Here is a 17,950-nt window from a genome sequence, read left to right on the forward strand (position 1 = left end):
ACGACTTGCGGCAGTGCCACGTGTATAAATCTATGTGTGATACATAAAGATTTTGTTTTAAATATAGAAACCTGTGGAGGATAAGGATCCACCTCCCACGCCAACAGGAGATGATGAGGAATACGTCATATACAATGAGGTAATGACATGGTTCATAGTAGCTTCATCTACATTCTATGCATCAGTAACATTTATCGCCCCTAGTACGTTAGAGCCTGCATTATCACCATTACCATTTGATTTGCTGGGATATCTGCTAACAGAGATGTTCCACAGGGAGGCTCACCTACAAAGGAAACGTCAGGAACCAGTGCCACCAGCTGGATGCGATACTTCGCCATCAACCGTGCGGCTGACTATGGCACCAACCCTAAGGTAGACCAACATAGTTTCAGCTATGTTAACGTTATATGAGTAACATTTGCTTATTGCTTAACGTACGAAGATACATGCCGAGGCAATAATATGCAAGGTGTGGAGTGTTAACCTACCAGGTGACCGATACCTAAAACACCAGTCATATCCAAATACAATTCAATCTCTACAACTGGATAAAAAACGGATATTTACTTCCGACTTAACTTTACTAGTGACGCTGAATAAGAGTCATGGATGTCACTCGAAACGTACGAAAGTAAATATCTTTTTTTTATCCAGTTGTAGAGATTGAATTGTATTTGAATATTGTTTACCTACATGTCTAACCTTTATGAGCGCACCAGTCATATCAGTCAAATTCCTTCCCGCACCAAATGGTCCATCTCCATGTCTGCAGCCCTTGGACCACACAACTTTATGCAATCACTACAGCAGGGGGCTAGTGGTAGTGGTGCCGTGTTCAATTACCATGATCCTTTTTCGCAAATGCTAAGCAGAGAAAGTATGTATCATTTTAAAGCCTTTAGTATGACTCGGCCGGGAGACCTACCGACTGCAAGGCGGGAATATTCTACTTGCCACTGTACCAGTCATATACAAATGTAGCTCTATCAATACTGACTGTTTTATAAAATGTAAGACGTTCAACGTTAAAAGTGCTTTGTCGAATGCTGTTTTGGTTTTGTTGGTACTTACCCGTTATGACATTAGTTTCCAGCTGAGGAGAGGTCCACATCACCACCAGATGAAGACGTTTTGGCCGAAGCCAGAGCCAGGAGCGCAGAGAAACGCAAACGCCGTGCGGCTGTGCTGGAGGTGCTCGTGTTCGGCCTGTTCGTGACGGTGATCATGCTCACGGCGTACCAAGAACGGAGCCCGCTGGCTTTCTACATGACACAGAACGTCAAGGAACAGATCGTGGGAGGAGGGTTCTCTGAGGTAAGATAAGGAACAATCTAATCTAACATTAGGAAGTGGCATAGATAAAATCTTATCAACCTGACATTGGCATTTTGCATGAGAGATTCCAAGAGTACAGTCCATGATATTCACAGATAATGAACAAACAATGTGTTTTTTTTAAGATGTCTGTTCAGATGCATGGTGGGTAACAGCTTACACAGCCCGGTTGTTGTTGTCAGCAATGACTACATAAGAAAATCTCAGTGAAAATGGTAACATACAATACAGTAATATGATCTGTTCTGCTCATTTCAAGATCACAGACATCGAATCCTTCTGGGGTTGGGTTGAAAACGACCTGATCCCGACAACACGGTCAGCAGAGTGGTACAACGGGCGCACCCTGGCAGCAGACACGGTACTGCAGGACATGTTAACTCATCCACTGGACTCGGTACAGCTGAGACAACTGCGGCTCAAACAGGGTAGGGTGACAAACTTTTGGCTTAACTATAAATTGTAATCAACAATAAACAATTTGAGCTCCAGCGCTCAAACAACAGGAGCTGATACATGACTTGTTTACATCAACCTTGTCTCGACTTTGTCTTAGTTGTGTTTCCTATCAAACTATCTAACATTTGTCTTAACCTCCAATTCATAGTAGAGTATAAATCCTGCTCTTCAACGAAATTTCCTTGGTGTCACTGACAAATGGTACTAGCGGAAACGTCTGATCGTGTCCAAAATAATATCCAGTTGCTTGAGTAATTGCTATTTGGCGTTTAAATTGTAATGTGTGGATGAGTTCATGTTACGATTTTGCTGTTTGCTTTCCAATCGCATATTCTATAACGTTATATCTATAACTAAGTCTAAGGCTAACTTTTGCGTCTGGTATCCTGTTCAGGACAACTCTGTGAAACACCAAAGAGACTGCAGCATGTAACACCACTTTGTACCATGGGCTTTACTAAACTAACGGAGGATATTGTCGATTACACCCAGGTAAATATATAGATACATCATTATTAGCAACAAGAAACACAGTTTCACTTAATCGTATACTTTCAGACAGGCTAGATTTTGATCGCTGCACCTTTCTTAGCGTTTTTAGCTTCCGTCATGTTTTTGTCACATCATTGGATCAATAAATGGGTTCTACAGGGCTGGATTCGTCAAAACGAGACCTTCGACACTACAGACCCGGTCCCATGCACGCCGACATCATCCACCCCTACCAGTACAGTGAGCCCGCCGGTCACAGGAGCGGACTGTGTGAGCAGTCTACTGACAGCAGAGGAATTGGAAACGCCTTGGGAGTACAATCATGGTGCTTCTCTTATTGACAGTAAGTTTGGAATCATTATCAAAACCATTTCTTCTGTCTTCGTATTTCATTACCAGTGCGTAAAAATTTTTTTGCCAGATAAGGCCCTACTAAGATAAGGATCTGCTACATCTCTCTCTCTCTCTCTCTATATATATATATATATATCTTCCCTATATAGGGGAGAGAGAGAGTGAGAGAGAGAGAGAGAGAGAGAGAGAGAGACAGACAGACAGAGACAGACAGACAGAGAGAGAGAGAGACAGAGACAGAAAGAGATTTATTTCATAGATACACGTAGATAAAGGCGATAGCCAGTGATTGACTCAAGCAACAGACCGTTGTCTCGTGATGTTCAATACACTACTGTTTACATCCAGGCTTCCCGTATTTCGGTCAGCACGGCACATATCACGCAGGTGGTTACAACGTTCCGCTGGGAAAGACTCGTGCCTCGGGTCTGCGGTTGGCGACATTCCTTCACCAGCGCGGCTGGCTGGATGAGAGAACGCGTGCCGTGATCGTGGAGCTGATTCTGTACAACCCACACGCCAACCTGTTCTCCATGGTGACGCTAGTGGTGGAGTTTACCAACCTGGGAGCTGCCTTCAGAGGGGCAGGGGTTGTAACTTTGAGGCTGATGCAACAAGAGGCCATCTTACTCTTGGCATTGCGAGCTGTCCTGGCAGTCTTCATTCTTGTGTTTGTTATTAAAGAAGGTAAGGATTAAAAATTTTGCCATCGAATTTTGGAACCACTTACTCGCCAACTTTTCTAACTTATTGCATACAATGTGTCCTTCAGATGTCATGTCATTGTATGGGTGTGTAACGAAACTATTTATATCACTAGAATGACACAAATGGAGAAAAGAAATAACGTTTAACTAATGTTTCCGGAATATGTAGACCTTAGAATATGTAGACCTTAGATATTAAGATATAAATGTCCATGTCGTTCCAGCCGAGAGGCTTTTCTCCCGTCCGATGGAATACCTGAGGGATTTCTGGAGCTGGGTGGAACTTCTTGTAATCGTCATCGGCGTCGCGACCCTTGGTGTCTACTTCAACGCTCAGAGCATCATCGACAAAGCTGCCGAACAGCGGGCATCTTCAAGCTCCGTTCTGGATCTCTACAAAAGCGCCGTCAACTGGTTTCAGGTTTACACCTACCTGCTCGCGCTGCTCATCTGTTGTGGCACGTTGAAGTTCATTCGGCTCCTGCGGTTCAACTCACACGTTTACGCCTTGACCATGACCATCAAAAAGTCCGCCAGACGCGTTCTACTATTTACCATCATCGCTGGCATCATTCTCATGGCCTTCACTCAGATGGGAAATCTTCTGTTCGGCATCAAACTTCAGGATTACAAGAACATCCTGACCAGTCTGTCCAGCCTGTGTACCATGATGTTGGGTGTTTTTGATTTCGATGCTCTCGTAGATGGTCACTATATTCTCGGTCCTTTGATGTTCTTTTCCTACCAGGTCTTGATGCAGTTCATATTACTGAGCATGTTCATGGCTATCCTCATGGATGTGTACGCAGAGGAAAGTCAGGATCCGAACACTGATGATTTACAGATGGTTGGTTTTATCAGAGAAACCACTTCAGAGGCCGCTGGGAAAGCAAACCGTACCTTGTTAACCGTCGGGAAGAGAAACGTCATAAAAACAGCCCGGGTTGGAGCCCCGGATCTGGACAATAGTAGAAAGTTTTCAAATGTGTTTGAAGAACTTGCTGGAAAAATTTAGTAGCCCATATTTAACCAGGCGATGATCTATGAGCTGACTGGCCTTGGAACTTGGGGATATTTTAAGAGTTGCTTATAAAAATGAAAGTGATAGTTTGATGATAGTTTGATGATGCCTTGGTGACAATTGCCATGTGTCCAACACATACCTACACTCATAGGCGCACACACACAAGCATGTACATGTATATACCCGGCCAGACACGCATTAACACACAGACATGCATTAACATACACACACACGTACACACACACGTACACACACATACACACACACAGACACACACACGTACACACACACACACGTACACACACACACACACACACACAAACACACGCGTACACACACAAACATGCATGTGTATTGTACAGATGATTTACAGATGGTTGGTTTATCAGAGAAACCACTTCAGACTCAGAGGCTGTTGGAAAAGCAAATCGTTCCTTGTCAACGGTAGGGAAGACCAACAGCAGGAAAACAGCGCAGGCTTATAGACCCGACTTGGACCATAGCCGAAAGAACTTGACGAGGTTTCTAAAATTTGAAGTTGAAATATGAAACCTATTTTTTTCAGTCGTTTTTTTCCGTCACTCGTAGCTAAAGATTGATTGTAGCTATGTAACCCGCAAAGATGTCGATGTTGAGATTATGAAAATTCTACAGGGATATAGTAAAGATGTTTATGGAGTTTATTTCAAAAGCAAACCATACTTTGTCAATAGTCTGGAACAGCAAACGATATGATGTCTGATTTCGACAATCTGAGAACGTTTTCAAATGTATTCGATGATCTTGCTAGTATGCTCACCGCACTCTATACAAAGCTTATTCTGGTCATATACGCAGATGGTGGTGTTATATTTTCCTCGTCCATCAAAGAACTGCAAATTGTCCTAATTAGATTAATAACTTTTAGCCTGACCCCAGGCCTGGGGAGCGAGGCTAGCTGTTGATGACAAGTACATCAACTCTGTTGATGGTGTAGGACGAGTGAGCTAATAAACAGAATCCCTGTAAATTGTGTGCGTGTTACTAGTTTTCATTTCCACCCAGTTTTCTTGGTTAGGTTCCGTTATGATATCTAAAACGACATTGACTTTTCTTTTATAACCTAGCACATTACCATCATGATAATACCTTTTACAAAAGCTACAATACTCTTCTTTCATCTAATTTCAAGTCATACAATATGTAATTTTGTTTGTTTTATTGCCAGGCAGTTTGTTTATTGGTTACATCCTGCCGTAATATGAGCCCGTTTCCAGGCAACCTGATTGTTCGAACAATCGTGACGTCACGACTAGGATACCAGGATAGCTCAGACGGGGTACGGCCGTGTTCCAGTCGTGCTCGTGCTAAAATTCAGAATTTCAGCAGTCAGACGGCGTGTTAACCGTCAAAAAGTACCCAAAATATTGTTCAGACATTGTTATACCTACCACAAACATGGGACCGGGTTAAGTTGGTAAGAATCGGAGTTATCGGCGTCAAAAGGACGACCTTTGACGTGAGAGACTCTCTCTGAGGAGCCGCCATCTTGTCAAGACTGCAGGTGTTGACGCCGGAGAGTCGACAGACAGAAACAAGCCTCAACAGTGATGACAGACTGAACTAAGAAGATTGTAGCACGACAGAAGACTCGGGAACACACCATACATCCCTCTACAACTCAGCAGTTTCTGGTTAAAGTTACGGTAAGCAGTTTTTATCATTGGAGTATCAACAGTTACAAATTGCCGCACTTCGAAAGTGGCAGAATATCTTTTTGGACATGCAGAGCTAAAACGTTTGTTTTGTTCACTTTACAAAGAAAGAAGACTTACGGAGTTTGGTGAAACAAGGAAAAAATGACATTTTGTATGGTAAAGTAGGAAGTTCAGGGGTAAACTTCGGTTAGAATGTGCCCGTACGACCGATTTGGTGTTAAACAAATGATATTTTATTAGCTAACTTTTTACCGTGTTGACGAGCAGAAATATACGAATTTCCTATCGTAGTTTACATTCTCGGAAGACATCGGAAATGTGGCAATAATTCTATCACATTTCCACTACCATGTACGACTGCGATTAAGGAAATATATTGCTAGATTTATTTGCAATGCCACAGGGGTGGAGCAAAGAGTGACGTCTTTTTGTTGTCTTTGAATATCCCCTTCACTTCACTGGCTATCGAGAAGAACCATATTATGATATTTTTTGTCATCTTTTCAACTTGTCATGAAAATGTGATATTGAATTTCTGTCTGTAAGTCTAAGTTTTATTCTGTTGTTGATGTGAAGAAAAGTTTGAGGGGGAAAAGTTCAGGTTGGAAAATATGCTCTGCTCCTAGGACTTTATTTGTAGATTATTGAGAGTCCATAAGAAAGTTAGCAATAAACATCTAACGTTAACATACAATCAAGAAACAAATATTCCTCAGCATATAGAAATACATTGTCAACAATTCAAGTCCTTAGAAAGCAACACAAACTTGTCAGCACTTCATGGTGTTAGATTACATAGATTATATTTTCTGTTTCATCATTGCAGGTCCCATCTTAGTCACCATGGCACACAAAAGACTACTTGAACTACAAGCATCCCATCAGTCGTACCGCGCCCCCACCCCTCCCCCCGACCCTAACACAGTCGACCAGGCACTACTGGCTCTGGAGCGAGAAACCCGCAGCCTTCAGCAGCAGGCAAGTCAGGACCGAGAAGTCGGGCACCACAGACCCCGGAGGCCTCCTGTTAACAACAAGAACAGGTGTGCAGCTTTACATTATATATATGTCTGGGTTCTTTTCTACACAACCACAGACCCCAGAGGCCTCCTGTTAACAACAAGAACAGGTGAGAAGCTTTACATTTTATATATGTCTGGGTTCTTTTCTACACAACCACAGACCCCAGAGGCCTCCTGTTAACAACAAGAACAGGTGAGAAGCTTTACATTTTATATATGTCTGGGTTCTTTTCTACACAACCACAGACCCCAGAGGCCTCCTGTTAACAACAAGAACAGATGAGAAGCTTTACATTTTCTATATGTCTGGGTTATTTTTTACATCTTTTATAGCACCTTGTAATTTCTTGCAAAATATCACACATTTTTTTGACATGCATCTTAGGTACGCAAGATCATCCCCAACAAAAGAGGAGCGGGATAAAGCCCTAGTTGAGCACGCTGAAAAAATCTACCACCACAAACTGCAGACCCAGATGTTTGGGGAGGACCTCAGCGCCTCAAAACTGCAGACCAAGAAGCGAGGTAAGAAAGTCCGCGCACAGGAGAAGCTCCACCAACTCGAGCAGGAGCGCCACAACGCCGTGCCCTTCAACCATGAACACCAGCTGGTCCAAATGGCGCAAACCAGTGAGTCTAAGAAGTCTGCAACCTGTACTTTCTGGCCGCCTGCACAGCTCGGCCTGGTCGGAGTACAGAGTTCTGGGGGGATGATGGAAAAGGAGAGGATGAGGTGCCGGATGTATCCTGACGGGGATGAAGAGACCGTCTACGTAACGCTGGAAGAGCGCCGCCCTCACAGACGGAAGCAAGCAGCATCCAAGGACTTGGAGAAGACTAGTAAGAGTTTTCAAACTTTGTCTTTAAATATAGAGAAAACATTGAATAATCGGTACTCTTGTTTTCAACCTATAGGCATAGCTTTGATCAGGTGAATGAAAAAAACTGCCACCTTCCAACCTTCATTAATGCATTGTGTCAAATATATTCTTTATCTTACTATATGCAAGCAGAAAAAAGGGTCAGAATGTTGCTAGACTAGCTTTTTTCTACCTTCACTTTATCCTCTTTCAGACAGAAAAAAAAGTTGGGTGATACCCAGGTCTTGTTGACATCTAAAAAGGAGGTGCTGTCCTTTTCTCAAAACTATACTGCATATCAACAAATGCTTCTATGTTTTATACTCTGTAGCCACCAAGCTGCCATCCCTGGCTCCACAGCGCCACAGTCTGGCTGGGAAGAGAACTGCAGCAGACTGCACCATCTCTGACCTTCCCTCAGTAAGTTTGAGTTGAATGATCTTTTTGAAATCTACAGTTAACACTTTTATCACCAGATTTCAGTATAAATAAGTCACAGTCTTGTAATTGATCTATCATTAATAAATTATTATTACGGTAAATGTTTCAAGGTTTATTATTGTCACAGCAAAACAAATTCGTCATTTAGCTGTTTTATTATTTACAATCACTTTTTGCCACCACCAGCTGAAGGAGCCAAAGCCTCCGGTTGCCGCAAAGTCCGACAACACCATGGCAGCAGAGAATCTGCAGACCAAGAAGCGAGCATCCCACCGCAGGACGAGAGACAGCCGGGCCCTGAAGCGGCGCTGTGAGAGTCCCAGCGGCACCGTGCGCAGCAAACACTAAGTCCTCAGGTCGCTCTGACATCCCTCATAGTCATGTGGTTCATAAACACTGTACAACTCAAAGATAGAAACCCCTTGAAAAACTCATTCCCCTTGGATGGTCAAAACTCTTTCTACCTCAGCCTTAAAATGGTTTGTACAATATATAAAAGTACATGTCCATGTTTGAAAAACAATTTTACTGGACATTTTTCCAGTTTTAAACATAAATTCATATCCTTTCATAAAACAACTCCCCACTAATGAACATTTAAGGTTAAAAGTTACAACAAAATTTGTTCCATTGCGGTGCATGTCAAGTTTTTGACGTCACAGTAAGAAAAGGGGGGAATTAAACACCACAGACCTGCACATGAGGGATCAGGGCCTAGCAAGTCTAGCTAGAGGAATGTTCATGGTACAATATAGAGAAATATGCCTGTAGCTAACAGATATCAGTGCCATGGACACTCCTATTAAGTTATTTAGTAACATCAAGGGTGTGTTTGAGTGATGCACTTTATCTCCTTAAAGTCTGCCATCAAACACTGAGTGACCCTTAAGTACCAGGGCTTGAGGCATTGTCAGGACATCCACAAGTAAATTCTGAGTACAATATTCCAACAGTACTTCATCTGCTGTTATAGGAAACCCAAAGGGAGGCTTCACCATTAGGGTGGTCTGCATGTGACCCGTAAATGACCTTTGCCTCTCGACAGGGACTGTCCAAGTCCCGAAAGAGTAGGGTTTCCCTTTAGGGTGTGTGTGGGTAGGTGTGAGTGGCATGTTTTGGTCTCCTGGATGGAATGGCCCCTTCCATCCAGGAGACCAAAACATGCCTGTAAATGTTTGTCCATGTGTGGGTGGTTGGGTGGTGTGTGTGGCATGTTTTGGTCTCCTGCCCGGAATGGCCCCTTCCGGACAGGAGACCAAAACATGCATGTCAATGTGTGTGCATTGTTGTCTGTGTGTGTGTGAATACATGTCTAAGGTGTGCATGTGTGTGTGTATAGCATGTTTCGGTTTTGCAAAATGTAGAAGTACTGCCAATTTTTTTTCCAAACAAGCTGAGCCCTGGTACTTTAACCTTTATGTTTTACAGTACAAAATGTTCTTAAAAAAGTACATATTTTTGTATATAGTATGTTACCCAAACGTGCTGGTACATTTTATACTTTATTTTTAACTCTATATTCAGCAAAACAAATTAAAGACAACACTATGACATATATGAGCACACACACGCTGAATTATGTCATACAATTTTGTTACCCAGTGAACGCTTTTTGCAAGTTCCCCCATTTTCTGTAGTGACTTTTGTGCAATATTTCATTCTATAGACTTAGAATTATTGACAGAGAAAACAACTATATACAATGAAATACCTGAAGACTGGAGATAATTGAAAATATAAACCTTATCATCTAATAGTATCATCATATTGTATATTAATGGCACTGCTTCACCCAAAGGAATGTTCATGAGATTTTCAATGTTAAACATAGAGCCCTGTTTTTTGGTTTAACCGTTTTTGAACTCTTCCAAACTCTGTCTCCCAACATGTCAACATCCATAGACAGTCAGCCAGCAACGTACAATTTTTTTTCTTTTCTTTTTAGTATTGTTTCTTTTCCGTTCTTCTAATTTCTAACTGTTACATGAAAATGTGGACTGTGGCACGGATTGATAGTGCACTCATGGCAAACCTACTCCAGTTAAACAGATCACACAGTATTCTACACTGCAGCTGGGGTGAGGAAGGGGCGGACAGGGTCAACTCCACAGATGGTAGACACTTGGCCCTCCTAGACTACTTCAACCTCTCCCACTGCACCATCTTGCAGATATGTCTGTGTCTTCCAGCGAGCGATGGCTGTCCTGCACCTCATCTACCAATGGGGTGATGGGCCCCATCCTTACTGGACTCCACATTCATGTCTGCTTGTAGCTAGCCTTCTTTACAGCCTTCCACGAGCGCTGGCAGTTATTATTGGGGGGAGCGAAGATTCACAATTTTCAACATATGGGCTAGGTTCTTTTGCTGGGAAGGTCATGTCTGCACCCTACCTTTCCCCTACCCCTATTCCCTACCCCTTTACCCCGTGGGCGCAGATACCACCTTCCTGGCTTAAGAACCTCGCACATGTGTTGAAAATCTCAAATCAGCGCTCTCCCCAGCAATAACCGCCAGTGTTGGTGGAAGGCTGTGAAGGAGGCTAGCTTGCAGCAGTGGGAGAAGTAGGACTCACTGCAGGGACTTGTGTGTGCTGTCTGTGTGGGGAGATCTTGTACCAAACTGGAACCACCCCGGCTGAAGTGGAGATGTACTGCCTGGTCTTCTCCGACTGGAGTGGGTTTGCCTCATGTGCACCATCTGTGCCAGACGAAACATTTTCATGTAGCATCTTTTTTCTTATTCTTTCTTCTTTTTTATTCCTTACATATTTCTACACATTGCATATCCATAATTCAGTTTTGCTTTGAATTTTTCGCAGAGAAATTCATACATTTTCATGTAGCATCTTTTTTCTTTCCTTTTTCTAAAATTCTTACATATTTATACACAATGCATATCCATAATTCAGTTTTTCTTTTAAATTACTATTTTTCACAGAGAAATTTATACATTTTCATGTAGCATCTTATTTCTTCGTTCTTATTTTTCATCTTTAATCATTCCATACCCATCTCATTCCCAATTCAACCGATATCATTCCCAATTCAATTCAATTCCTTAATTTTCTTTGTACTATTTCTTATTCATATCATTTAAACAATTTCATGAAGCATTTTTCTCTGATTTATCTATTATCATTTACGTGTTAATACACAATGTAACCCATGATACATGTTTTTCTTAATGTATTTTGCACACAGAACAAGCAGACTAAAGTACAGTAGAAACCACTGTCACTTGTAAATTTATTGTCATATGATATAATCATTATTCTCATTATCATTTTATTATTACCATATTCAGTTTCAGTATCATTTATCTAACCAGGAAAGTACACATTGCCTACTGGCATTTTTCAATGCCTTCTGGGGGGCCAGGGAGACCCCAACATAACATTACAGCACCAGGTCAAAATGAAATCAAAGGTCAACTTAAATAACTTAACATTCGTTCGTAAGTCGTCAACTAATTACAATACAAATCAACTCAATATAATAATAGTAATAATAATAATAATTATAACAATAATGACAGATTCAGACAGTGGATCAACTTCAAATCAAAGTAACTGAAAATGCAATTTGCATATCAATGTGTCACTGGTCGGGCAGTGTTTGTTACAAAGTTGATTGGCAAACGAAAAATAATAGCCAAAAGAGAACATAAATGTCAGAAATTTGACTGTCTTAGCATCAAAACATATCATACCATTGTATCGTTATTATTGTAGCGCAATCATCAGATCATACCATCACATTGTTGTATACAGATCATATCATAATACGTATACTTGACGCTTTCACTTTGTGCTAAATAAACAACACATGACACGTATTTGGGTTCAGGCATAACCAGTGCATTTGGGTACCATGTTAAACTTTAAACAATCATGAAAATTTTTATACATGTATTGTATTGTATGTATCCATAACACATTTGTTTAACATGTATTGTCATTCTATTGTATTGTGCTGAATAAATGTTGTCACGTATATATGTTGGGCTCAGGCATCTGATTTTATTGGTAACATTGAAAGTTATTTAGCATCTTTTGAAATGGACATAAAATGGGGGGTCCAATGTTCGAGGAGGCACATTAAAGGCACCCAATGCAATATTAGAGCATTAAAACTGAAATTATTCCGGATAACGCAGTACGATATTGACATTTGCTTCTTCATACTATATTACTAGCACATTTGTATCATTATTTCATACTTTGAGCGTTTTCAAAAGAACGCACAACAAGGCCGCAAATTGACCCATTTATTTATTTTTTTTTTCAATCATTCTTTATTACTTTTTGCAAAACAAACAACAAAAAGAAAGCATGGCAGCTACAGATATGTTAAACAAAGCACATGTAAAACCACAAAATAAAAGCAAAAACCAGTAACAACAGTTAACGTTAGTCCTAAACCCCTTTGCCCATATTCATTCAACAATATCACTATACATTTGTTTAAGATATGGTGCTGACAGAAAATAAGTTATTTAAGTTTCCCCACTTCCCCCTGTGTTTAAGCAGTTTACCTTGCCGAATTGCTATGTTTTTTTCTAATTTATAAAAGTATGAAACAAAGGATATGAAAGCAGACAGATTCAAAGAATGCTGACGATTTTTAAAAACAAATATTTTGCCTAAAAGGAGGATAAGATTCGACAGAACCGGGCAACGATCACTAGAAATACCGAACACTATACTGAGAGCATTAATATGCAAATGAGTACCATTTATATTGAAAAACCATTTGTCCACCTGACGCCAAAAATTTGAAGTTACACAACAGTCCCAAAAAAGGTGGACGACTGTTTCTTCTTCCTCGTTACAGAGGTTACATAATGGGGAGTCTATCAAACCCCATAAATATAATATTTTATTGCAAGGTAAAAATTTGAATAATAGTTTATATTGAAATATTCGAGTATATGAATCAATCGAAAGTTTATAAGGTAAACTATATATATTTTGCCATGGTAGTGGGGTGTCAAAATATTCTTCCCATGAAAGTTTAATTCTTTCAGATGAGCCCCATAGACTGGCTTCGTTCATGAAGAATTGATACAGACACTTATTAATATTACAGTTACGAAGCCAGCCTATGTTTCTACATACAGGAAGACAGACACCCAAACTTGGAGAATTCAATTTCAGCTTAGCCTTCCAAAAGGAGGGAATAGCAGACATAAGTTGATTATATTTGAATTCAGGACACACTACTCCAAATTTTGTAACAAAATCAACATATGATAAGAAGCTGTTTTCTGCGTCTAACATGTCGTTTACAAATATGACCCCCCTACTAAGAAATACCTGTGAAAAGAAAGGCTTACCACTGATAGTTATATTTGAATTTAGATGCAGAAGCTGCTGCTTCACCTCAACCGCCTCCTCAGGTGGCCTAAGTTGGTACTTCAACCATGCTTGTATAACATGGGTAAAGAATGTACTTAAAGGGGATATTTTACCTAAAAGAGATTCAAAATCCTTTTTGTTAAGTTGCGCAAAGGGAAACAAGTCAGTACGAAAGATGGAATTTGATAAAAGAATTAGCTTAGAGCAAAACCATTCCTTATTTAAATATAGTCTGGGTAGCCAAGAAGCTTTTAAAGTAAAATCTACGGCCCGCAAGTTTCTTAATTTCAGGCCTCCCTGATCAAGAACGGCGTACAAAGTTTTTCTTTTAACCCTCTCAGGTCCATCTCCCCATAGAAATTTAAATATTTTTTTCTCATATCGATCAAAGAAGTCAGAGGGAGGTGTCGGGAGAGAAGTTAATAGAAAAATAAATTGTGGAACGATTGAAGTATTAACCAAGATAATTTTTCCCATAAGGGTTAAGGATATAGATTTCCATAACATTAGAATCTTGTCTATTTTTTCGAATTTTCTATCAAAATTACTATGAACAATGTCGGACATATGTCTCGGAATATGAATTCCAAGAATGTCAACGGGGCCATCTGTCCAAAGTATTGGGAAAGAACAAGGTAAGTAGAAGTTTGTACCGCTTAAAGATCCAATCCGTAATATTCTACATTTATCAAAATTTGAGCGTAAACCAGATAGAAGGTTAAAAATCTCCAAATCCTTAACCAACGCGTATAGAGAGCCAAGTTTGGGAGCAAGGGGAAAATTAGAGTCGTCCGCGTACTGGGAGACTTTAGATGTAATTCCAAAAGTGTCTAAACCTTTGATTTCTATATTATTTCTAATTTTACTAGCAAGCAATTCAACTCCTAATATAAAAAGATACGGAGATAAAGGACAACCTTGTCGGACCCCACGGGACAGGTTAAAGGGCTTGGAAATATAACCATAATTAATAATTTTACTAGAGATGTCACTATAAAGAATTTTAATCCATGTTATAAAAGAGTCTCCAAAACCAAAGTATCTAAGTGCTTTAACAATAAATTCTACTCTGATGGTGTCGAAGGCTTTTTCGAAATCTGCCAGGAAAATTAAACCAGGTAATTTGTTTTTCTCATAATATTCCATAATTTCTCAAATTCTCCGTATGTTATCGCTAATACATCGCCCCTGCAGGAAACCAGTTTGATCATAAGATATTAAATTTGAGATAACATTTTTTATGCGAAGGGCGAGGCATTTGGATAACACACGTGTATCACAGTTAAGGAGGGTAATAGGGCGCCAATTCTTTATATATGAAGGGTCTTTGTCCTGTCCCGATGGGTCTTGTTTAAGTAACAAAGAGATCAAACCTTCTTTTTGAGTACCAGTTAACTGTTTTTCACTAAAAGAAAAATTAAAACACTCAAGCATAGGCTGCCTTAAACAATTAAAGAAAACTTTATAAAATTCTACTGAAAGGCCGTCAAGACCAGGAGCATCCTTCAGTTCCCCCTCAGTAATCAGACCCTCACACTCCCCACGCTGCTCAGGAGACAAAGACACACGATTAGATGTCGGGAAAAAGGGTTCAAAAACATCGTCGTCCACCGACATGGGCGGCTCCTCAAATGAATAAAGGTTTTGATAGAAATTAGCTTGCTCCTCAAGAACATGCAGCGGATTAGTTTTAACCTGACCATCTGTCGTTACAAATCTAAACATATTCTTCCTGGCCTTATCCGTAGTAACTAAATTCATAAAAAATTTCGTGCATTTCTCCACTTGGCTCTCCTACTGGCAATCATATTATTAGATTTTATTTGATACAAAATTTCTAAATCATGTTTCTTTTCTTGTAACTTATCAAAAATTGTTGAATTTGGAACAGAGTCTAACTCTACTTGCAGTCTACAGATTTCATTAACTAGAGAATTTTCCGCTTTTTTACGTTGTTTGTATTTCCAAGAAGAATATTTAATGATGTGTCCACGAACACAACATTTAAAAGAGTCCCAGACAATATGAGGATTTGCAGAACCCTTATTACAAAGGAAAAAATATTTTATGAAGTCTGAGGTTTCTCTAACAAATACTGGATCACTTAACAAATCTTGGTTAAGTCGCCAGAAACATTGACCCCTCAGGGTATTGGTGAGGTGATAAGTGAAATTCCAATAAGGGAATGATCAGATCTAAAACTATCTTCTATCTTAACGTATTGTACGGAAGACACTAGAGAGAAAGATATTAAAAAGTAATCAATGCGGCTGGCCTGAAAACGACGTCTCCAAGTGTATCTCCTTTCGTTAGCATTCTTATGTCTATAAATGTCTATTAAATCGAGATTTGCGCAAAAAGAGTTAATTGCCTGAAGACATTTAGGATGGTAGCTAGAAAATCGATGCCCGGTTCTGTCCATGTCTGAATTTAAAACAGTATTAAAGTCTCCTACAGCAATAAAGGATGATCCAGGATCTGTGCAACTTTGTAAAGTAGTTTCCAAATTTGTAAAAATAGAAGGGTCGTCCGAATTAGGGCCATAAATATTGATTACCCATTTATTATCGTACCTCACAATAACTCAACACAGGATCGAGCCACTAACCATTTCCAGTCAGTAATGTTTGGTGATTTCTGAAGGATTCCCACATTTGCAAATCAAAAATGATTCGATCAAGTCATGATATCTCCAACGTTCGGGAATCACCAGTCATGTTCGTGGGCATTTCACAAATTTGAAATAATGCCTTTTCCAGCAGCTTGGGCAGTGCTCGGATTTTCATTGAGTTCTCATCACCCAATGACGTCGTGTTTTTGCTCATTTATACCAACCATCCAACTAAAATCCACAGAAAGCATTAGGCACTCTACTGTACCTTTTATTACACTACTTCTTGGGAACAGCAATGACAGCTACACATTTCCTCAGCCACTCCTCAGATGACATAGTGGACAGCATGAACCTACGTTGTATTTCAAAAAACAACAACCAAAATCAGTAATCTGTATGGTAAGAATACAAGTTTCCACACCAGGCTTTAAGCTAGGGTTTTATCATAGGTTAAAATTTATGCAGGTGCAAGTATTGTAGGGGGTCTGGGGAAATCTTCCAGAAAATTGAATGTGAAATTCATAACTCTCTAAAACAGTCTATTTCCTGCATTTTGAGGCTCAAATTTTTTAGTATACAGCAAAGTTTATGTCAGACAGGCCTTGTGTGAGCTACTAGCATCCCTGGTCAATCAGAATGTCAAGCTGGTCAGAGAATCTGTTCCCCAGGGTAAGGGGTGTCTTTAGCCATCCAGAGGTCCAATTTACGATCATTTTTAGAACAGTACGTCGAAAGGTTGGCTGGAAGCATGCCTGGCTAATAGCCTGTTCCACACTGTAAGTACTTCATGGATTTTGTTAAGCACAAACATTGATCTACTTTTGTATAGCAGAGGTGCTTCATCTTAACCTGGGTACCATCCAAGACGGTAGTAACAGTCCAAGACTTCAATCGAGTCCATCTAGTTGTGTCAGAGAAAGGATCGTTCAGCAAAAAAATGTTCGGAACAATCAGATAAAAAGGCTACGCCCTTGAGGCTTCGCCAAAAATATACTCCAGTTCTCAGCTATTCAAGTGGCGAGTAGGTAGACAATAGTTGATTCCGACAAATTTCTTCTTTAATGTGAGTTTCGTCCTCTTGACGGTAGGGTATATGATCATTGTACACAATTCTATGATATTACAATATATTACGGCTGTAATAATCCTCCTGGGTACCCTAACGCTGACAAATTCTTTTTATTTCTAAGGATGACAGATTCTACTATTTCAAGCCCATTACTATAACTCCATACAAGTGTGTGAGGAACAGCCCTCGTATGTAAGATCTCAACCCACCTGGCCACATCTGCACGGCACATCCCTCTCATCCCGTCTGTGTTCAGCACCTGTGGACCTTCCTCTGTACAGAACTGCATGTCTGAGGAAAACAGAGAAGATAACACTAAAGAAACTCACCATGTTTAAAGAGATAATCTTTTAACATTTACAATTAGATACACAAAGGTCCAGCATAGGGGAAAAATTAGACTCCCTTGCAGTCTTCGGGAAGGGGCTGTTTTTTTGGGTTGGTCCACAATTTTCAACGTTGGCTATGTTCTATTGTGCCGGGAAAGGGAGTTTTTGAGGAAGGGAGTTGCCGT

General features: G+C 40.2%; 3 protein-coding genes across 5 annotated transcripts in view; 2 read left to right on the forward strand and 1 right to left on the reverse strand.

The window, feature by feature from the left end:
* The first annotated feature begins 324 nt into the window (after window positions 1-324).
* Window positions 325-4,627, forward strand: LOC118425000 (polycystic kidney disease 2-like 1 protein). The gene is made up of 7 exons (XM_035833815.1): window positions 325-375; window positions 1,090-1,317; window positions 1,598-1,766; window positions 2,192-2,289; window positions 2,449-2,632; window positions 2,992-3,330; window positions 3,575-4,627. The coding sequence occupies exons 1-7, from the start codon at window positions 325-327 to the stop codon at window positions 4,363-4,365; spliced, it is 1,860 nt and encodes a 619-aa protein (XP_035689708.1). The 3' UTR covers window positions 4,366-4,627.
* Window positions 4,628-5,648: 1,021 nt separating this feature from the next.
* LOC118424421 lies at window positions 5,649-9,399 on the forward strand. Its single transcript, XM_035832982.1, has 5 exons — window positions 5,649-6,059; window positions 6,898-7,114; window positions 7,479-7,933; window positions 8,285-8,373; window positions 8,581-9,399. The coding sequence occupies exons 2-5, from the start codon at window positions 6,915-6,917 to the stop codon at window positions 8,740-8,742; spliced, it is 906 nt and encodes a 301-aa protein (XP_035688875.1). The 5' UTR covers window positions 5,649-6,059; window positions 6,898-6,914; the 3' UTR covers window positions 8,743-9,399.
* The window catches only part of LOC118424422 (flavin reductase (NADPH)-like), a 15,407-nt gene continuing 4,472 nt past the window's right edge, over window positions 7,016-17,950 (reverse strand). For 2 of the 3 annotated variants that reach the window (XM_035832985.1, XM_035832983.1), the window contains 2 exons: window positions 17,646-17,727; window positions 16,312-16,719 (listed from right to left, as the gene is read on the reverse strand). In XM_035832985.1, coding sequence (XP_035688878.1) covers window positions 16,644-16,719; window positions 17,646-17,727 — 158 coding nt within the window. In that variant the 3' untranslated portion in view covers window positions 16,312-16,643. Of the gene's footprint in view, window positions 7,096-16,311; window positions 16,720-17,645; window positions 17,728-17,950 lie in introns of those variants that run through there. The other variant, XM_035832984.1, reaches the window with a different exon arrangement.

Source organism: Branchiostoma floridae, chromosome 10, assembly GCF_000003815.2.
Source record: "Branchiostoma floridae strain S238N-H82 chromosome 10, Bfl_VNyyK, whole genome shotgun sequence".
Taxonomy (NCBI): domain Eukaryota; kingdom Metazoa; phylum Chordata; class Leptocardii; order Amphioxiformes; family Branchiostomatidae; genus Branchiostoma; species Branchiostoma floridae.